The sequence below is a fragment of the Peromyscus leucopus genome, chromosome 1 (assembly GCF_004664715.2).
Source record: "Peromyscus leucopus breed LL Stock chromosome 1, UCI_PerLeu_2.1, whole genome shotgun sequence".
Lineage (NCBI taxonomy): Eukaryota > Metazoa > Chordata > Mammalia > Rodentia > Cricetidae > Peromyscus > Peromyscus leucopus.
In genome coordinates this window covers 187057637-187081084 of record NC_051063.1, presented here as the reverse complement: position 1 = coordinate 187081084, position 23448 = coordinate 187057637, and the positions used below count along the sequence as shown (strand labels likewise).

The window sequence follows — 23448 nt, the reverse complement described above, 5'->3', positions numbered from 1 at the left end:
TATACTAAATATCTAATAAAATATACTTCAAACTAAAATCAATCAAAAGAGATCAGCATAAACATTACATATTTATCACAGGAAAAATCCACCAAGATGAAGTCTAGATTCTAAACATTTATGCTCCAAATACAAAAGCACACAGATTCATAAAAGAAACACTACTAAAGTTTAAAACACACATCAAATCCCACACATTAGTAGTGGGAGATTTTAACACACCACTCTCACCAAAAACAGATCTACAAGACTGAAACTTAACAAAGAAATAAAGGACCTAACAGATGTTATGACTCAAATGGGCTTAATAGATATCTACAGAACATTCCATCCCAACACAAAAGAATATACCTTCTTCTCAGCACCCCATGGAACCTTCTCAAAAATTGACCACATGCTTGGACACAAAACAAATCTCAACAGATACAAAAATTGGAATAACCTCCTGTATCTTATCAGACCACCATGCCTTAAAGTTAGACCTCAACAACAACAAAAATTATAGAAAACCCACAAACTCATGGAAACTGAATAATGCCCACTTGAAACACCAATGGGTCAAGGAAGAAATAAAGAAAGAAATTAAAGATTTCCTAGAATTCAATGAAAATGAAAGTACAACATACCCAAACTTATGGGACACCATGAAAGCAGTGCTAAGAGGAAAATTCATAGCTCTAAATGCACACATAAAGAAGATGGAGCAATCCCATACCAATGAATTAACAGCACAACTGAATGCTCTAGAACAAAAAGAAACAAACTCACCCAGGAGAAATAGACGCCAGGAAATAATCAAATTGAGGGCTGAAATCAACGAAATAGAAAACAAGAGAACAATACAAAAAATCAATGAAACAAAGAGTTGGTTCTTTGAAAAAATCAACAAGATAGACAAACCCCTAGCCAAATTAACCAAAAGGCAAAGAGAGAGCACCCAAATTCACAAAATCAGAAATGAAAAGGAAGACATAACAACAGACAACGAGGAAATCCAGAGAATCATCAGATCATACTTCAAAAACCTGTACTCCACAAAAATGGAAAACCAGGAAGAAATGGACAATTTTCTGGATAAATACCACATACCAAAATTAAATCAAGACCAGATAAACCATTTAAATAGACCAATAACCCCTAAAGAAATAGAAACAGTCCTCAAATGTCTCCCAACCAAAAAAAGCCCAGGACCAGATGGTTTCAGTGCAGAATTCTACCAGACTTTCAAAGAAGAACTAATACCAATCCTCTTCAAAGTGTTCCACACAATAGAAACAGAAGGAACACTACCAAACTCTTTTTATGAGGCTACAATTACCCTGATACCCAAACCACACAAAGATGCAACAAAGAAAGAGAACTACAGACCAATCTCCCTCATGAACATTGATACAAAAATACTCAACAAAATATTGGCAAACCGAATCCAAGAATACATCAAAACAATCATTCATCACGACCAAGTAGGATTCATCCCAGGGATGCAAGGATGGTTCAACATACGAAAATCAGTCAATGTAATACACCATATAAACAAACTGAAAGAAAAAAAACCACATGATCATCTCCTTAGATGCTGAAAAAGCCTTTGACAAAATCCAACACCCCTTCATGATAAAGGTCTTAGAAAGATCAGGAATAAACATAATAAAAGCAATTTATAGCAAGCCAACAGCAAACATCAAATTAAACGGAGAGAAACTCAAAGCGATACCACTAAATTCAGGAACAAGACAAGGCTGTCCACTCTCCCCATATTTATTCAATATAGTACTAGAAGTTCTAGCTAGAGCAATAAGACAACAAAAGGAGATCAAAGGGATACAAATTGGCAAGGAAGAAGTCAAACTTTCACTATTTGCAGATGATATGATAGTATACATAAGTGACCCCAAAAACTCTACCAGGGAACTCCTACAGCTGATAAACTCCTTCAGTAAAGTGACAGGATACAAGATCAACTCAAAAAAATCAGTAGCCCTCCTATACACAAATGATAAAAGGGCTGAGAAAGAAGTCAGAGAAACATCACCCTTTACAATAGCCACAAATAATATAAAATACCTTGGGATAACACTAACTAAACAAGTGAAGGACCTTTTTGATAAGAATTTTAAATCTCTAAAGAAAGAAATTGAAGAAGATATCAGAAAATGGAAGGATCTCCCATGCTCATGGATAGGTAGGATTAACATAGTAAAAATGGCAATCTTACCAAAAGCAATTTACAGATTCAATGCAATCCCCATCAAAATCCCAACACAATTCTTCACAGACTTGGAAAGAAAAATACTCAACTTCATATGGAAAAACAAAAGAACCAGAATAGCTAAAAGAATCCTATACGATAAAGCATCCTTTAGAGGCATCACCATCCCTGACCTCAAACTCTACTATAGAGCTATAGTAATAAAAACAGCTTGGTACTGGTATAAAAACCGACATACAGACCAATGGAAACGAATTGAAGACCCTGACATTAATCCATGCACATATGAACACCTGGTTTTTGACAAAGGAGCCAAAACTATACAATTGAACAAAGAAAGTATCTTCAACAAATGGTGCTGGCATAACTGGATGTCAATATGTAAAAGATTACAAATAGATCCATATCTGTCACCATGCACAAAACTCAAGTCCAAGTGGATCAAAGACCTGAACATAAATCCAGTTACACTAAACTTAATAGAAAAGAAAGTAGGAAGCACTTTTGAACGCAGTGGCACCGGAGACCATTTCCTAAATAAAACACCAACAACACAGACCCTGAGCACAACAATTAATAAATGGGACCTCTCGAAACTGAGAAGCTTTTGCAGGGCAATAGACACAGTCAATAAGACAAAAAGACAGCCAACAGAATGGGAAAAGATCTTCACCAACCCCACATCTGACAGAGGATTGTTCTCCATAGTATATAAAGAAGTCAGAAACTAGACATCAAAATACTGAACAGTCCAATTAAAAAATGGGCTAAAGAGCTAAACCGAGAATTCACAAAACAAGAATCACAAATGGCTGAAAGACATTTAAAGAAATGCTCAACATCCTTAATCATCAGAGAAATGCAAATCAAAACAACTCTGAGATACCACCTTACACCTGTCAGAATGGCTACGATCAAAAACACCAATGACAGCCAATGTTGGAGAGGATGTGGAGCAAAGGGAACACTCCTCCACTGTCGGTGGGAATGTAAACTTGTACAACCACTGTGGAAATCAGTATGGCGGTTTCTCAGAAAATTAGGAATCGAACTACCTCAAGACCCAACCATCCCACTCTTGGGCATATACCCAAGGAATGCTGATTCATACCATAAAGATACATGCTCAGCTATGTTCATAGCAGCACTATTTGTAATAGCCAGAACCTGGAAACAACCTAGATGCCCGTCAACGGAAGAATGGATGAAAAAAAATGTGATACATATACACAATGGAGTACTACTCAGCAAAGAAAAACAATGAAAGCATGAAATTTGCAGGCAAATGAATGGAACTAGAAAAAAATCATCCTGAATGAGGTAACCCAAGCCCAGAAAGACAGTAATGGTAATGTACTCACTCATAAGTGGATTCTAGATATAAAATAAAGAACAATCAGACCACAACCCATAGAACCATGGAGGCTATATATATAGCATGGAGGTCCCAAGGACAACTGTGGCTTATAATAAATTTCAGTTTTACTCAATTACTGAAAAAAAAAATAGCCAAACGAATGGAAACACATGAATTATGAACCAAAGGCTGAGGGGCCCCCAGGTGGATCAGGCCCTTTGAATAGTTGAGACAGTTGATTGGCTTGATCTGTTTGGGAAGCAACTAGGCCGTGGGACCGAGTCCTATGCTCATTGCATGAGGTGGCTGTTTGAAACCTGGAGGTTATGCAGGGACGCTTGGCTCAGTCTGGGAGGAGGGGACTGGACCTGCCTGGACTGAGTCTACCAGGTTGATCTCAGTCCTCGGGGGAGGCTTTGCTCTGGAGGAGGTGGGAATGGGGGTTGGTCTTGGGGGAAGGGGAGGGGTGGGAGGGAGGAGAACAGGGGAACCTGTGGCTGATATGTAGAACTGAATGGTATTGTAAAATAAAATAAAAATTAAAAATTAAAAATAAATAAATCTACAGAAAAACATTGAAGAATATTTACACACATGACTTGAATATGTTTGTGATCACCCACAGTTGATAGAGTAAATATTTTTTGGAATTCTGTTGTTAAATGAATAAAATTTGTGAATGATCCAAGTGCAAAAATTCACAAATTTAGATTTCATCAGCAAATGAAACCAAAACACAAAAGCAATAGTCAATGCAAGAGAAGTACTCAAAATGCAGCTTGTATTTCAGCACGACAAAAAGATGGATACAGAATTAATGTAGCCCAATATGATCACCTAAAGAAATAACAGCCTATGGGATCAAATACCAAATTATAGCTTTATATGTGAGTGTTCAGACAGTGAAGAACAATCATGCTTCAAAGCTCTTTAATTTAAGAAACATAGAAGCTAGTTTTTAAGGTTTTTCCTCCTAGCATATGTTTTCTCCCTAATGTGATGAAGTGAATTCCTTTCTGGCCTTAATAGTATGATGTAGCACTTGGGGGCAAAGATGATGCCTAAGAGTGATGCACTGGAAGCCAAGATAGAGAGGACTTCCATAGCCACCATGACCTTCCCCTTGGTGCTGTGGTAGACAGGGAGGAAGCTGACCCAGACACTGCAGAACACCACCATGCTGAAAGCCAGGAACTTGGCTTCATTGAATGTGTCAGGCAGATTCCTGGACAAAAAAGCCATAAGGTAGCTGCCTAGAGCCAGTGTTCCCAGGTATCCCAGGATGCAGTAGAAGGCAATAGCTGAACCTTTGTTGCAAATGATGATGATGTGTCCATGTTCTGAAAGGACATCTTTGTCAATAAATGGAGGAGAGGTTGCCAGCCAGATTCCAGAGAGAACAACTTGCAGCAGGGTGCAGATGGGAATGATGAAATTGGGGGCCCTTGCTATCAGCAGCCACCTCCTCATTCTCTGTGGAGTAGTGACCTTGAAGGCTATAAGTACAGTGAGAGTTTTGGCCAGCACAGTGGAAAGAGTTACAGTGAACAGAAGTCCAAAAGTGTTCTGCTGCAAGATACAGGTGACTCTGCTAGGATGGCCAACGTAAAGCAAGGGACAGAGAAAACAGAGGGTCAGAGTGATGAGCAGGATGTAACTGAGATCCTGGTTATTGGCCTTGACAATGGGAGTGTCTCTGTGCTTCAGAAACACCCCAAGCACAACAACTGTGAGTGAGGACAAGCCCAGGGACATGAAGGTGAGTGTCTTCCCTAAGGGGTCATCATAGGCCAGAAATGTCACCCTTTTCTGTAGGCAGTAGTTCTTCTTTGTATTTGCATAGTGAGTTTCTGGACACTTCACACACTGGTCCACATCTGGCAGAAATGCAGGTGATCATGAGTGCATACTCAGGTTTTCCCTTTTATCCTAAGCCACTTTCTTCTCTCCTCCATAACATTGAAATGTCATCAGATACAAATACAGAAGGATTAAACTCCATTTGCCTTCTGCTTCATGCTGACAGAAATTAAACACCCCCAGTGCTTTCTCTGTTGTTACTCATATGGTATCCTCACCTTAGTGACACTGTGGTATCTGTTCTATAAGTCATTAGAGCATTGATATACATTGCATGAACCTAGAGATTGCCTCTTCATCAATACATCTCCATTTTCAAGAGGACATGGAAATTCAGTGTGATAGACAGAATGTACTTTGATATCCTTATCTTACAATGGTATTCTTTTATATGAGTCCCAAATATACCTACATTCCTAAAGTCCATGGTGTTCTCTATTTCCTTATTCTTTGAAGGATCCTGAGTGAATTAGTATTTTTAAATTATTAAAGCCTTGAAACACTTCACAAGTGACACTGTTCTCATAATTCTGTACAACACTATCTATGTTATGAATATGAAAGTCTGCTCATATATTCTAAAGTATCCATGGAACAATATTTGATCCCTTTGTTCCTGACATCTTATCAATTTTCTTAGATTATCATGCATGCTATGGATTTTTCTCTCATATTTCCATTACATATTTCTATATAGCTTTTTGTTTTCAATATATATTAAACTTCTTTATATCATCACATTTCCATTCACGCTCCCTATATAATACATTTGATCTTGATTTTTCCCTCCTCTATTTCTCCCAGATCACACTGACCTCCATGAACACAGAAGTCCACAGTTTCTTTCTCTTTAACATGGAAACAAAACAAAAAAACCAAGTCAACAATCAAGATATCTCTCTCTCTGTCTGTCTGTCTCTCTCTCTGTCTCTCTCTCTCACACACACACACACAAACATACACACTCATACTATAAAGCATGAAGGTACAAAATAAACTATAAAGTAAAAGTCCAATAAAAACAAAACAAACAAACCTGAGGCCAAAGAAAGCAAATAGACAAAGAAACATCTGAGATCATTTTGTGTTGGTCATCTACCCCTGGGCAACAGTCCTATCATTAAGGGTTCTTACAATACCCAGTGATAGTTCATTGGGAAAACTTAGTATTCCTTTACAAGTGGGCATCAATTGCAGAAATGGTCTTGGTAAGAAGTGGCAGCTCATGTCCAATATTTCATCTGCATGCTTTGATCCCATCTGGATTTATCTGGGCAGGCCCTGTGCATGCTGCCACAGTGCATGTAGGTTCTTATATGCCTCAGTCCTGTTGTGTAGACTGAATTTTTACTTTTGTTGATATTGTTATTGAATATAAGAATTAATTCAATTTTAGTAGCATTAAATCTATGTCAATATATTTGATTTTCTTCCATTTCTTCAGCTTACATACCTATGCTCATTTCATTTATTTAAAAATAAATAAATCTATTTTTATTTCTTGTGTGTGTGTGTGTGTGTGTGTGTGTGTGTGTTGCTACAGGTCTAGAAATCATGAGCATCCTGGCCCTGAAGCGACCAGTATAGGACATAACTGGAGTTACAGAGACTGTGAGCCACCATGTGTGTCCTGGAACCTGAACCTGGATCTCTGGAAGAGCAGCCTGTGCTCTGAACTTTGGAGCCATCTCTCAAGCCCACATGAATAGTTTCTGAAGTTATATTTTTACACTGTACTTTCATGTCTCTCTTCTCCACTGTTACTCCTTCTCTTCTCTATTTGGAGTATTTATTTTGCTCTTAATGTCCTAGGTCATAATAAAAGCTTCATATGCAGAACTCCATCTCTTTTTAAAGAAAGGCATCTAATATGCAAGCTATACAAATTACTTCATATAGTACTAAACGTGTTACTTTATGGAATAGTTTCAGATTACCCTACAGTATTTGAGTGAGTAGCTATTAAATTTTCAACTGTCTAATATTTGTGCATTATTCTCATCCTTGGCCTTCATTTTCCTTTAATATCTAGTTATTAACATGTAGCCCTATGGAATTTGACTATAGTGGATGAGGTGCTCCTCCTTTGTGCAAATGAACAAGCACATGAATGTAGTACATGTCCAGTGTGTATAAGTGATACACATTCAATGTAATGATGAGGTGCTCCATCTTGCCAACCTCAATATATTTGATGAAAGAACTAGATCTATGTACATATATAGTGTGAAAGGATTCCAATTATAAAAAAAATAAAATTTAAAGAGTCCCTATTATAGAGGTAAAGAATGTAAGTCCACAAGTATTTTCTAAATAGTAACTATTCAATTAAAATATTCCAGGTATAAAAAACATAATTATTCATAAAAATGTTAACAACATAAATCTGTGTATGATTTCTCTTCTTATTGCACATATCTGTCTGTCTGTCTATCTGTCTGTCTATCTATCTATCTATATATCTATCTATGAAATGATTGGCATTTACCTGTCTCATTGGAAATTTCATTCTCTGGGCAAGGGGTACAGTCAAAGCAACAGGCAGCTTTGCCCTCCTGGTGAGTTTTTCTGTACCCAGGATCACAGCTTTCACTGCATATAGACTGCGGAATCTGAGAATAATAAAATAAATGATAGCAAATATTCCAGTTTTAGGGAATTGTAATAGGCAGAGTGTTTTCAAATATGGAATCATTAATTTGTTTTTGTTGAATTGTTTCTACTAGTAGAATGAGTCATTCAAAGGTCCATGTGATCAGCACTTGGCCTTAATAACACAACTTTGTTGGAAAATGGTTGAAAGATAATGAGGCAAAGTATAGAGGTAAAACTTTAGGTCCTTGGTAGCATGTCTTGGTAAGACTAAAAATCTACTGTCTCTTGACTCCTGGGTACAAGGGCTTATACATTTTTCTTCCATAGTAATGGTTCATCTTGTCAACTTCATAGGTCTTAAAACCACTATGGAAACCAATAAATGAGGATTATTGTAAAAGGTTTTCCAGACTATGTTACTTGTGGTCAAAAATCCTCTCTAAAGGATGTGGCCCCAAGATATTGGCTCTGGTCCCTGAATGAATGAAAAGGAAGAAAGGATGATAACAGTAGCATTCAGCTACCTCTGCATCCTGACTGTTGATGCTCTAAAAACATGGCCCTCTGAAGTGATTGAATATACCTTCAAACTGTGAGCACAGAAAAATGATCCTATATTTTTCATTAGGTAGTTGTTTTTGCTGCAGCAGCCAAATCAACAACTAATACATCTACTCATTCTACTCCTGTTCTTCTACATTGAATTGTTCTTCTACAAAAAGCAAAAGACCAACTGATCCCTGACTGAAACCTTTCAAGATGGGATCAAAATAAATATGTCAAGTGACTCATGACAATGATAGAAGTAATCATGAAACAGATAGTATATTTAGGACATTAAATAAATGAGCAGATTAAGAAATAAACAGTTCATTCAGCAAAATCAGGTATGAAGGCAATTCATTATATTGGTGGTCATTATGTGCCTATAAATGGGCCCTGTGTGAGCAATGAAGGGTCATGATACACAGAAATATAGTTTTTGAAATTTATATATAGGTCAAATACTGAAGGAAGATGAAACCCACCTCTGTTAATCCTGTGGCCCACTGTATCATGTGAGAAGATAAGTACAATTTCTGGCCCTCTGGAGCATTTGGAGAAAATGTTCCTACTTTTGCTTTTATCCCAAGACCTTTTGGGAAATTCCAAAAATTGAGAATGTCATATTGTACATATGATTGCCTTTTCTGATCCAGAACCACATGGTCTCCAGCATTATTGATGAGTAGTGTTTTCCTTAGGAAAGGGTGTAGCTAAAAGAGATGCATATTGTTATCTTACATAATCTCCAGAGTAGTAAAATAGAGGCAGATTCAGGGAACATCTCTCCTTTTTTTCATTCTTTATTAAGAAATTTTTACTCACTCAACATACCATACACAGATCCCCACTCCTCCATCTTCCCACCCCCAGCCTGCTTTCCCAAGCCACCCTGGATCCCAACATCCCCCAAATCGAGGTCTCTCCTGGGGAGTCAGCAGAGCCCAGCACACTGAGCCTAGGAAGATCCAAGCCCCTTCCAACTGCAGCAAGCTCTGCAAGGTGTCACACCACAAGCACCAGGTTCCGAGAAGCCAGTCCATAGACCAGTGACAGATCAGGGAACATCTCTTAATGATTTTAATCCTAATTGTGAAAAGCACCTTTAATATAGGTACCAATCACATCAAATAAATGATACCCTAGGATAATGAAATTATCGTTATGCTTCTAAAATATTCGAATCAGTTTCACTAGAAAACTTAGAAGCAAGCACTCAGAGTGTGCATAGAGAAAACTTTCCCCTTTGTTGAAAGTATAGTCATACCCAACTAAGTTTTGAAAATATTTATAATTTTACTATATAAAATAAATGATTTTATGAGTGATAACTTACATAACATAAGCATCTTAGAAGATTTCATATCCATTGAGACCATCTCTGCCTTTGACTTTTCTGTTGTGGGAAATCTCTGGGATAAATGGACTTTTATGCTGAAAATTTTACCCTAGGAAATATTGTGTGACACTTTGCAATACAACTACATAAGGACTTAAAACAGTCTCCACCTTGCACAGTCTCTCTTATAGATTTTTCACAAAATAATCTAAAATACATATTGTCTAGTTTGATTGCATTTATCATTTTTGGTGTTTGATATTGCTGATGTTATAATACACAAAAGTAGCATTACCTGCCAGGGGAAGAATTTCATCTCTTTTCCTTTTCCACGAGTATGAAAATATATTTGATTGAGCATCATGTCATGTAGACTGTGGGCCACAGCATACACTGCATTGTACACATTGTAACTCTCTTCACTCATGGTCATGTCAAACATGTTCCCTGGCAAAAATCCCAAGGAGGCATTAGGCAGACAGTTATCCACAATTTTACAATCTTTTCTCAAAATTGAGCAATTGAAGAATAAGTGCCACAATACATGAAGATATGTGTCTTGTGGGTATTTGAAAGGATTGGCTGTCTGAATAAAATCTGTAAAATTAATGATCTCCTCCTTGTGGTGTGAAAAAATAAGGGCCCCATGCAATGAATCTAACAGGAAATAGTTATCAAATTTGGAATGATCCCAGTGTGAGTTCAGGACCCAGACTTTCCATGTAAGTAACTTCTCCTTAATATTTACTATTAAGCTTAATAAGGAATCAGTGTCCCCATAAATAATTATCACGTTTGCTGATGATTCCAGGATCTGCATCTGATTTTTCCAGGATGTTGTCATGAATGAACCCCTGACGGTTAAGACCATTTCCACAAATGCTATGCAGATTCCATTTTTCTCCATTTCACTTCTCAAATCTGACAGAATCAGGGCACCTTTGTCATCATCTATAATGAATAGCCCAACCCAGTTCCAGTGGAAATGAAGCATCAAAGATACAATGCCAAGTGTCAGAGATGTGTCCTTGGGGGCCACCTGGTACAGGGAAGAAAACCATCTTTTTTCATTCAGAATAGTATCAAAAGGTCCAAAAGTAAGCTGTAGAGAAAAGCAATCAGAGAGAAGAACATTGTCATAAAATTCAACTCAATTCTACAGCAATGATTTGAAGCCTGTAGGGCAACACTACATTGAAGTTAAAAACCTGCCTTCTTAAGGGTTTTCCAAAATGTACAGAAAATACTAGGTTCAGTAGTGTTTGTCACTACTCCGCCCTTTCCTTTCCCTCCATTCTAAGCGAGAGAAATATAGATGCATCACCATTTGTCTGCATCATTTTCCTACCCATTCAGAGTGATTTAAATTGCCTTGTTTTTCCACACAGCCACCTAAAATGTCACCAAGCAGAGTTGACATCATGTCCTATCCCATATCTCTCACCTGTGGATATTTGTAAAGACCCAGGAGTGTCCCTATGTATTCTGATATTGCCCATGATGGTCCCGTAAGTACAGCAGCTGACATGTCCGCTCTTGCACATCTGTAGTTAGGGACAGCATAACCAGGGCCTGAAAATGTACCAATAAGATTGGCCAGAGTGTATCTTTGACCATAAAAAACATTCTGGACAATGAATCCCAGGGATGTGTTTGGTAAAATATCGGGATTGCTGTTGATCTCCTCAATGGCAAACATCATGGCCAAAATACATTGGTAGTTCCTCAACTTAAACCTGCACACAAAGGAGACCAGTATTTATGATGAACACTCACACCACAAAACATGTGATATATGTGTAAGTTTAGTTCAATGGGTTTTACAGTTTGAATGATTCTGTTTCCAAAGTCCATGTTTAAGTATCTTCCCAGCATTTACTATAATTAGAATAGGAATATTGTAAATGTAATTCTTACTTGATAACATTTTGTTGTATGTAGTTATACTGTGTTAAAGTTAAAACAGTTCTTGTTATTTAGAAAAAAGGGGAAATGTTGTAGACTATTATTTTATGTATGTTACTTTTATTTATGTTGCATTTGTTTAACTCTGTGAATCTGTATTACTTTGCCTGCCTAAAACACTTGATGGTCTAATAAACAGCTGAACAGCCACAAAAAAAGTCAGAAAGTATAATTTTGACAGAAAAGACATATAAGGTTGAAAAAATTTAACCTTCAAAAATAACATTGAGCTTTTATTTTCCCCCATCTACTACTGAGCTTGGGGCCTGCCATTAAGAATACTTTGGCCGGGCGGTGGTGGCGCTCGCCTTTAATCCCAGCACTTGGGAGGCAGAGGCAGGCAGATCTTTGTGAGTTTGAGGCCAGCTTGGTCTACAGAGTGAGTTCCAGGAAAAGGCGCAAAGCTCCACAGAGAAACCCTGTCTCGGGGAAAAAAAAAAGAATACATTGTATACCTAACAAGACTTCCTTGGAGAAAACTAATTTTCTCTTTACCACTGGGTTAGGGATGGAGGCTTGTGATAGCTTTGAGATAGCTTCTGCATTAAAAAAGGGGGCTTGTGTCCACTCAGTTCACTTGTGTTCACCTCTCAGCACAGGCCCTGCATCTGTCTTGTACTGTACAGGTCCTGGGCAAGTTTCTGCGTTTATCTGAGTTCACATGTACAGCAGTCCTGCTAGGTTGAGATGGCTTTGTTTCCTCAGTCTAAACCATCTTCTCTGGCTCTTACAATGTTTCCACCTCCTCTTCCACGGGATTCCTTGAGCCCCAAGGGAATGGGTTTTATGAATACATCCCATTTAGGACTGACTGTGCTACTGTTGCAGGGCACTTCTCTGAAGATGGCTGAGTAAAACATGTATCTATGTATAGAACAAAATAACCGGGATACCTCACCCTTCAGGGCCAAACTGACTGCTGGCAGTTCAGCCATCAGAGCTGTCCTAAGCATCTCAAGGTGTTGCCTGACTCCCCAGGTAGTCAGGACACCTTTCACAGAGTTGTAAAACTCATGTTTTGCTGCCAAATACAGGACCAAACCCAGAGTTGTTGCAACCAATTTATGTACATTTTTGGTGCTGAAATCCAGGACACAAAACTCACAGAGTTGCAAAACTCATGTTTTTCAACCAATTTACTTACATACATATTATCCAGTAATAACTCAATATTTATGATCTCACGGACAAAACAAATAGATTGAATCAGGCCGGGCAGTGGTGGCACACGCCTTTAATCCCAGCACTCGGGAGGCAGAGCCAGGCGGATCTCTGTGAGTTCGAGGCCAGCCTGGGCTACCAAGTGAGTCCCAGGAAAGGCACGAAGCTACACAGAGAAACCCTGTCTCGAAAAACCGAAAAAAAAAATAGATTGAATCAGAAAACAATACCCAGGATTTTTCTGTCTCCAAGAAACATGATTCACAACCATGCTAGAACGCAAATTAGAGTTAAAGGATGGAAAAAGGATCCCAAGTGAATGCAATTAAAAACTTACCATGTATAACTATCCTAAGATGTGACAACTAGACATCAAGCAAAACCTATTCAGAAGAAATAGTGAAGCATACTTCCTACCCATTAAAGGAAAAAATCCAACTACAGGGTATTGCAATTTTAATTATGTACACGTTAAACACAGGAGTTCCCAACTTTACTAATGAAACAGTATTAGATTCAAAAACACAGATCAACCCCAGAACAGAGATTGTGAGTGACTTCAATTCCCCATTTTTAGCAACAGACAATATGGAACAAAAAGCTTAAATAGAGAAATTCTGAAGTCAAAGAACATCATAAGTCAACTCCATGTTTATATTGAACACACCTAGTGAATTTCTAATCCTCTAGAGAGCTGATGTGTTTATAGAAATTACTGTTTGTCCACTATGCATATTCAGTAATGCACCCACATGAAACAATACTTTCAAAATGCCCTCAAAATAGCAGCATTCTGGCCCAGAAACTTTCTGTTCTATACCATCCAATGGGCATTCATGCTCAAAATTTTGAGAAGACAGTTTCAACACAAAACATATCAGTTTGAAAGCTTTAAAAATATCTATAGAGTTCAGATGACATAAATAAGGACTCCTTTATATTTCTATGCATTATATACCCATCAGTGCAGAAATAATGGGACAGTGTTTCTCTGTTTCACTTCAGAGACTTGGAGTTTGGCATTTTGTTCTGCTGGGAACCAAGATACAAACACACTGTGGGCAACTTAATGGGGGTTTAATATCCTAGCCTAACAGTATTAAATGTGAGTTGTTCACTAAAAGCTATTCACAAACTGTGTTGTTTTTATTAGGTCTACTTACAAAGTACTTTCATGAATTTCCACTAGTTTGATTTGGTCATCTCTTTGCATGGTAAGACAACTGTGTAGCTTGATTTGCTTGGTGGGTGGGTGCTGGAGGTAGAATCAAAATCCATCCCTGGTGCATGAGGGGGCTTTTGGAGCCCCACTACCTTGAGCAGCCTTGAGGGAAGGGCATGGACTTACCTTTACTATAAGTGCCCCGCTCTGGGAGGCCTTGACTTTTTGTAGGGAGGAGTGGGGTTGGGTTGTGGGAGAGATGTGGGGAGGGAGAGGAGGGAAGCAGGGTATCTCAGATAGGTATGTACAATGAAAAATAATTTCTTAATAAAAAAAGAACACTATTGTTAAATATACTTGGGTTTTCTTAAACTTTCTATATAGACCATGCCTCCTTGAAAACCTGTCTGTGCCATAAAATTTTACAGATTATAGGTGTGAACCACCACAATATCCAGCAACATATTTGGTTTGGATAGCACATAGATTGCCAGAAAATGTATAATTACCATGATTAAAGTTGCAAGGTGGGCATATTAAACTTCGTAATTTAATCTTTGTACTTTTTTTACATAGGATGAATTATCATCCTCTATGCCATAAACAGATATTGATGTCATGATGATAAATATATTCAAAAGTATAATTATTACTGAGAACTATGGGAAATCAAAACTTAAAGAAACCAATGCAAGTAATTGAGGATTAAACAGAAAGGATGTGCTGTCACATATGATGAATTGTTATCCTCTACACCATAAACAGATATTGATGTCATGATGATAAATATATTAAACAGAAAGGATGTGCCATTACTGAAAAGTATGATCTTGATAATTGATAAACAATAATATTTTAAGAAGAATGACAATGGGGTCAGAATTCACAGACTGGTCAGTAGGAAAAGTAGGAAAGGAACAATATTCTGTGTGGATTGATAAGTGTTTCCAGCCTCACATCATTTCTATTCTATAGCAAAAGAGATTCAATAAATACTCATTCTTCTGAATGAAACTGATGAAGATAACCCAATGTACAACTTGATATTCACCTGATCTTTTTATTTTCAGAGAAAACCCAATAGTTAAGAGTCTGAATTATTATGGAAGGAAAATGCTGTAGTATAATTAACATGCTTTTCCCCCTGTTATTTTAGATTGGGGATTCATGACCAAACATGAAAAAGAATAAAAGTTTAAACAGATCAATGAATACCCTATCTGTCATCATAGTGCCTTCATCCAGTAACTGATGGAAGCAGATGCAGAGATCCAGAGCCAAGCACCATGCTGAGCTCCAGGAGACCATTTGAAGAGAAAGAGAGAGAAGATGGATTCTATGAGCAAGGGGCATCAAGATCATGCTAGGAAAACTACAGAGACAACCAAACCAAAACTAGTGGGAACTCATGAACTTTAGACCAAAAGATGTAGAGCCTCCATGGTACTGGACTAGGCCCTCTGCATGAGCTAGACAGTTGTGTAGCTTGATCTGCTTAATGGGCTCCCTGGCTGTAGGATCAGGATCCATCCGTGGTGCATGAGCTGGCTTTTTGGAGCCTACTACCTATGGTGGGACACCTTGCAAAGCCTTGGTGCAGGAAGAGGGTCTTGGACTTGTCTCAACTGAATGGACCAGGCTCTGCTGACTCCCTATGGGAGGCCTTACCTTGTTGGAGGAGGGAATGGGCTGTGGGTAAGCAGGTAGAAGGCTGTAGGGTTGGAGGAAGGAAGATAGGGGTATCTGTGGTTGGTATGTAAAATTAATAAAGAATTACTCAATAAAAAAGATAAATAGATTTTGTACAATTAAAAGTTCTTGTCTTTTTACACCTTCAGAATGAAGTATCATATATATTTAAAATAAACCTTACATCCTAAAAGATTTTCAAATAACCTGTAACCAGATATTATGTCCTTCAATTTGAAAAATACTGAAAAATGTTGACTATCCACAGTAAAACTAGAAAAAAATCTTAAAATATTGCTTTTCATATTCATCTAATTCATGAGCTGTTTCAAGTTATTAATATACAAATGCATACATAACTGATACAATGCAGCTTGGATATACTAACTCAGCCATATTTCTAAGTTAGTGTTAAAGAAAAGCATACTCATACACAATGAGAGAAACTTTGTCATTATTACTTTGCAAGGAAATTAACCACCGTACATGAAAGATTCTAGAGTGTTCATCAATATGTGCTTATGTAGATTAATTTGCTTTAATCAGATGGTAGATATATTTTGTACCTATTAGACATAATTCTGTACCTATCAAACATTTATTTACCACCTTTCAACAAGAAAATTAAATCCAGTTAGAAAATTAGTCACCATAAAAAGTAGTGAAATAGAAAATAATGCTAGCCCCACAACTCATGATCTTTTGTAGTTATGACAATGAAGATAAATATACTTATAATGCTACCATTAGAACATGAGGAAATTTAACTGGAGAAAGACAGAACAATAGACTTTTGTAATTACATACATACTTTCCCACGCCTGTGTAAAAGGTTTTTCAAAAGCATGAAAGCAGTTGTGATCCTTGCAGTGTATATAGTTGAATGAGCCTCACTCTCTATGCAAAGTATAATTTGCAATTGTTTTGTCTAAATCAAACATGTTGGTTTTTTATAGCTTTTATATTTTTGGTTGTGAGCCTAGCCTTTTAATGGCTGAGTCATTTCTCCAGCCCTTTCATAGCTTTTATAATAGCAAATTTACTTTAGTTTCATTTTTATACATCATAAGATATAAAATCAAGCTTACACAACATTTTCATCATTTACATATTAGACAACCCAGCCACAGAGAACTCACATTATTACAGTCCCTTTGCAGGCATGGGGTTGCTGCTGTATAAGCTGAAGAGGGACTTAAGCTGATGCACAGTGTTGTCTGAACTGCTGAGACTGGAGAACAGAGAAGAAGATGAGGAACAGGGAGGAACAGGGACACCATCTGCTGTAATGCAGACAAATCTCCTTCCTGCATACAAGGTCGAATGTCTGGTAGACCATACAGCTTTTTAACCTAACTTGAAGTAAGCAATCATCTCTGGAGCCAGTAGACTCTTCCACAGAATATTTTATCTTTTAAATTTTTCTCTGTGCCTTCATTGTATCAAATTAAGAATTAACCTATTACCATATTACAATAACCTTCATGTAAAATAACATTCCATGCTTGAACACTTTCTCACTGCTCTCCACAGTCACATTTCAGCAGACACAGAACTGCCATACTGACAATTAACCATCCTCAGTTCTATGTTTATTTTAGGTGATTTTCCACCCATTGCCTTCAACCTAACTCTTGAATATGTATTTCCATGTTGCCTTTGTTGAGTTCAGACTTGAGAGCAAGCTGCACTTTTCATTTTCAGACACTTATTGTGTGATTACCCGCAGCTATGAGCATGTCAGCTTGGGTAGAACATCCTTGACTTCTTCTAAACCCTAACACACATGATTTTATAACTTTAGCAGGACCTAGATACTCACTTAGACTTGCCTGGCACTATGTCTTAATCTTGTATCTTTGAGAATAACTAAAAGCAGTATTCCAAGGTCTCATCACATTAAGGGGCACAGGGAAACACATTCATAATAATGAAGAAGTATACATGGAATTTTCACGGAACTAACAGGTAAGCATCTAAGTTATCAGATAATGCAATTATTAGAAGTCAGATGAAAGAATCTGAGACAAATGAAGGCATTTCTAAAGCAGAAAGTTGGTCCAAATGTCTATTTCTGACATCCCTGATCCCAAATCTTGAGCAGCAAATACAAATAACACATGTCATTTACACACAACAAAATCCCTGATCACTAACTTCAGTGACATTCATTTCTTCTCACAGGAGCACAGCTAGACGTCTAGAGTTCCATCAAATACTCTATCATCTTTCTACTATCTACTCCATCTACAATAGAGCTAATATTGAAAACATCCAAATCCTGAGGAGTTAGGGGCTTAGCTGAGAATATGAGGGATATTCCCAGTTTCTACCATAGAAAAGAAAATGAATAAAACCCAAATTCCCATTTCTCCCTTGAAAGCACAAGATGAGTCACTAAGAAGACTGCACCAGAGAAGAGATCTAGGAATGGAAGAGAGAAATAATGATGTTGGAATCTATACTTCCCTCAGTGCATATGAATGACAAATTTAGATAATGAATAAATGGAAAAAAGACATACTCAAGCATAAAATCTCCGTTAAATTTAATCATCCGCCAATCAATTGTTTTGTTGAGTGGAGAGACAGCAAATGCAGGAAAAAAACCAGTAATCACCACATTTCCTTTATCAATTAATTGGTAATTCCATCTGACTAAGCACTCACTGCTGCTATAGGAGCACACAAGGACAGGAATCTGCAGAAAGCAAGAGATAAAAATCCAAGAGAACAGCATATTAACAAAGTATCTGGCCACACATGAGCATCATAGCATGAACTCCAAGCATCCAGTGTGGATGTGCAGAGCTCATATGTGAATGCATGTTTGTTTAGAATTTTATTGGTGACTGGAGCTATCCCTTGAATCATCCCAAGTTCTTCCTGACAAGACTCTTCACTTCCCTGTGGAATTATCCAATAATTTCTTCCCTCAGGCTTTGAATCTGAGGCCCCATATTAACAATCACAAGACAGATGAAAAATATTTTTATGATCTTCTCCAGCCACAGGCAGCATGACTTCATCCAAGATCAAAGAGAACATGTCCCAAGGCATGAAATTATTTTGTTAGATTTGGTCACTAATGTGAACCAAGAAACTTCTTTTGAGAAAGCCATTTATGATGATACAAACATGTGAAACCAGATGATGCCATAGTAGATGAAAGGGAAAAGGATCAGAAAAGGCCCATGGCAGGCCTGACCAAGTCACAATACCAGGCACTGGTAGATTAGAGACTATCAGTTGTTTTGCCTTCCAGGATTCCATAAGTCACTGAATATTCGTTCTTCTCAAAACTTATGTATGAATGAATATTTTATGTCCATGGCTGACTCTAAAAACTTTCTGTCTCTTTCTGATGAAAATAATAGTTCTGTTGAATTTATTTCTAAATGATTAACTTTATGTCAGTGAAAAAATCAAGTTTCCTGTTTGAATCTGAGCTTTGACCTTCTGAAATATTCTTTTATCCACTATGAATCACTGAATCAACATATTATCATGATACACTTTATTCCTTGAACATTGGGTCCACTGTGGTGATCTATTGTGTTTCCCAATATACTGTGTCCTCCAGTAAATCTCGTAAGGAAATCACAAAAAAAAAAGACTGCTACTATATAGAAGTCAGGCAATGGTAGCACATGCCCTTAATCCTATCACTTGGGAGTCAGGGATCTGTCTGGTTCTCTGTGAGTTCAAGGATACACTGGGAACAGAGCCTGGCATGGTGATACAGGCCTTTAATCCCAGGCATATTAACCATAGAGGCCTGGACGTCTCTAAAGTAGGACAGGAAGTAATGTATCTGGGCTGAGACTGCAAGTGAGAGAACAGAACAGAAAGGCATATAGGTGTGGGTAGATAGAAAGTAGCTTGCTTTGGAAGTTGCAGAGTTGGTGAGGTCAGGTTAGCTGTGGCTTTTCCTATTGCTCTTATCTCTCTCAGGCTTTAATCCCAATTTCTGGCTCCACATTTTTATTAATAAGACCATTTTGCAATTAGTGCTCCAACGATTGTGGCAAGAATTCAATAAAAAGCTGCTTGTGGCCTCACAGGCCCTCTGGCTCAGGCCTGTGCTGTACTGCTCAGGCTGGAGCTCCACGTGGCTGGATCTTCATCCAACATGGGCCAGAGAAGTCTCTCTGGCTTTTTTTTCTCCTGGTGGGTGGTCAAAGTCAATACCTTTCTCTTTTTTTTTTTTTTTTTTTTTTTTTTTGGTTTTTCGAGACAGGGTTTCCTCTGTGTAGCTTTGTGCCTTTCCTGGAACTCACTTGGTAGCCCAGGCTGGCCTCGAACTCACAGAGATCTGCCTGGCTCTGCCTCCCGAGTGCTGGGATTAAAGGCGTGCGCCGCCGCCGCCGCCGCCGCCGCCGCCGCCGCCGCCGCCGCCGCCGCCACCACCACCCGGCAAGTCAATACCTTTCTAAAAGAAGAAAGGGAGATAGAATATAGATATGATAGGAAAAAAGAGTAGATTTTAGAACCTACTTTTAAAGAGCAACAGCTTGTTTGAGATGTTTGACATTGCTATGGATTTTAGTTTATTGATAGAAATTTAAATTTAATTTTGTTATACTATGTGTATATTTCTACTCTCATAGAAGGTATTTAAGGTATTATGCTTATACAACTCACTTAAATTGTTGATAATTAAATACCAATTAACAATTAGTCTTCTATGTTATTCAAACTTATAGTCATGTTTTCTAGGTATACATAGATATATTTCAGATAGTTAGGTAATCTTCAAACACTTCAAAGACCTATAGAATATGGCATTTAAAATATTTTAAAAGATTTAGACTTCCTGGACAGTGAGACATGTCTGCTCCTGGTAGCCCCGATTTGCTCCAGAGAAGAGGATGGGTATTGAAGACACTCTATATGGAGTTTATCTTCTTCTTGGCAAAAATAGCCATTTGTGCAAGAAACTGTTCTTGACTGGACTGCTTGATTGACTGGACATGCAGGAACCATAAGAAGATGACCACTGAACTTTGCTTGGCAAAATGGTCCTTTAGGTTCCTGCTTCCCAGAGGATACCATCAGACATTTAACAAGACACAGAGAGAAGTGACTGAGAGACTCTAGTCCTGTGGGCTGAATACAAATGTCCCTACTTTACAGAGGATCTTTGTATGATTATCCAGGCTGCCAGCTGTCTCTGTCTACTCGTGTGAGATTCCAAATGTTGCTTGCATCCTTCTCCTGTTTTTCAGGTAATATTGTATTCTTCTGAGCTCTTTGGTGTAGGTGAAGATTAGATAGTTATAATTTCCTTAGTTATGATGAAAGATAAGTTAGATATGAAACCTTAGACTCACAAATATAGGATAGATAGGATATGTTCATTAATTTTGCCAAATATAAATAGACTAGATATTATAAGTGTAATTCCTGCTTGATAACTGTTTTGTTATATGTAATTTTACTATGTTAATGTTAAAACCTTTCTTTCTGAAAAAAAGAAAAGAGGAAGTCCTGGGGATGTATTTCTATTTGCTATGAATGTGTTGGTCTGATTTGTTGATAAATAAAGTGCTGATTGGCCAATAGCCAGACAGGAAGTACAGTATTGGTGGGATAGACAGAGAGGAGAATGCTGGGAAGTGAAAAGCTGAGTGAGGGGACGCTGTCTGCTGCCGCTACCATGAGTGGCCAGATGTAAAGGACTGGTAAGCGACAATCCACAAGGCAACATACAGATTAATAGAAAAAGGTTATTTTAAGATATAAAAACTAGATAACAAGAAGCTTGCAATGGCCATACAGTTTATAAGGAATATAATTCTCTGTGTGTTTACTGAGGTCTGAGCAGCTGTGGGCCTGAGTGGGAATGGAAAAAACTCCAGCTACAAGGTTCTGTCTGGATTCCCATCTTGGACTGCCATCACACTAAGTAGCTGCCTTTAAATTCCCTCAGACTTCTGTTCTATGCAGCCAACAGACTAGGTAAGTCAATTAAGATACCTTAAAAGGAAAAAATAGTTAAAAGAAAAATGTTTTCCACAATAAAAAATGGGAAATATTTATACAATGGTAGGAATTCACTCTGTTTGATCACACTAAGCAGTCTGAAAATAGAACAATTAAATGAGAGAATAATTAATGTTGATGGGATATATGTAACAACAATTCTGAATATTATTTGTTTACTCATTTGTATTCTAATATTAAAAAGGTTGGCCAATTTGAGTGTGAAGATAAAAGCTTTAAAAAACGTGTTAAAATGAATTATAGAGAAATTCAGACCCAGATAGAATAATATAAAGGTGAACTTATCTCAGGATTGAGTTTAGAAAAACCTGTTGAAATGAATTATAGAGAAATTCAAACCAAGACAGAAGAATTTAAAAGTGAACCTATCTCATGATTGAATTATACAGATATAGAGAAATAGCCTGTTTTCAAACACCCAAACTTAATCTACTCAGTAACCTGACAGGAACTACCAAATGTTCAAGGGTACATAAGAGCTAACTGAACTCCAGTGGAAATGTTATATTTAAAGAAGCTACAGTATCATATGGCATGCATTCTCCATTTGTAAAGCAGATGTTAAATTTGTGGTCAATTTGTAATAGAATTATCCCTCAAAACTGGAAAGAATTAGTTAAAGCCGTCCTAGAAGCCAGACCAAAATTACAATGGTAGAAAGAGGAGGCTAAAACTATAGAACAATGATGTAGGCCTGGAGTTGTGGAAATTTCCCAAGATCAGCTTCTTAGAGAAGGTGATTATGCTGATAAATGAAGAGAATATTTATATGATAACCAAACCCTCAGTCTATGCTGCATGACAGCCATTAATGTGTGGGTCAGAATTGAGGAAACAGGTAAGAAAATTAAATCATCTACCAAAGTTATACAGGGCCCCAAAGAATCCTTCATGGGTTTCTTACAAAGGAGGTCTTCAACAGTAAACAGAATGGTACCAAATTCAGAAGCTAGACAGATAATAATTGAATATTTGGATTTTGAGAACATGAATGCAGCATGTAAGAGCGTTATCAGGCCATGAAAGGCATGTTCAGCACCCTTGGAGGATTGGATCAGGGACACAATTAATATTGAGTCTCATGACCATGATTATATGTGCATAGGAGAAGTGATTTCAAAAGCTTTGAAGAAAAATAATAATGTCAGATGTTTTAATTGTGATAAAAAAAAGGTAACCTGAAAAGGCACTGTAAACAGGGCACTCCTAGAAACACTCTTAATTCAAGGAACAATGGAACAGAATATCCCTCCCTTCTGGATTATGCAGAAGGTGTGGTAAAAGAAAACATTGGAGTAATGAATGTAAATAAAAAGGAACAGACAAGGTAATCCTTTGCCTCTGCCATCAGGAAATTCCCTGAGTGGCCTCACACATTCCCCATAGCAGATTCAGTTCAGTCCTTTCCTTCCATCATAGAAGAAACCCCTTCTCAGAACAATTAAATGACCAAATGAATGTTGTAAAAAAAAAAAAAACATACTGCTTAGGGTGATAAAATATCTATATCAGAAAGAACAGGAAATTCAGTAAAAACCATAAAGCAATTTTTTGCAAACTTCT

At 37.5% G+C, this 23448-nt stretch overlaps 1 protein-coding gene across 1 annotated transcript; it reads right to left on the bottom strand.

The window, feature by feature from the left end:
• Positions 1 to 1616: 1616 nt before the first annotated feature.
• On the bottom strand, positions 1617 to 18619 carry LOC114688203 (vomeronasal type-2 receptor 116-like; the record flags this gene model as incomplete). The annotated part of the gene is made up of 7 exons (XM_028862825.2): positions 18405 to 18619; positions 11348 to 11639; positions 10199 to 11005; positions 9050 to 9277; positions 7915 to 8038; positions 4534 to 5443; positions 1617 to 1626 (listed from the first exon to the last, which is right to left on the bottom strand). Coding segments are annotated over exons 1-7 (2586 nt in total), but the record flags the coding sequence as incomplete, so codon positions are not given.
• Positions 18620 to 23448: the final 4829 nt, after the last annotated feature.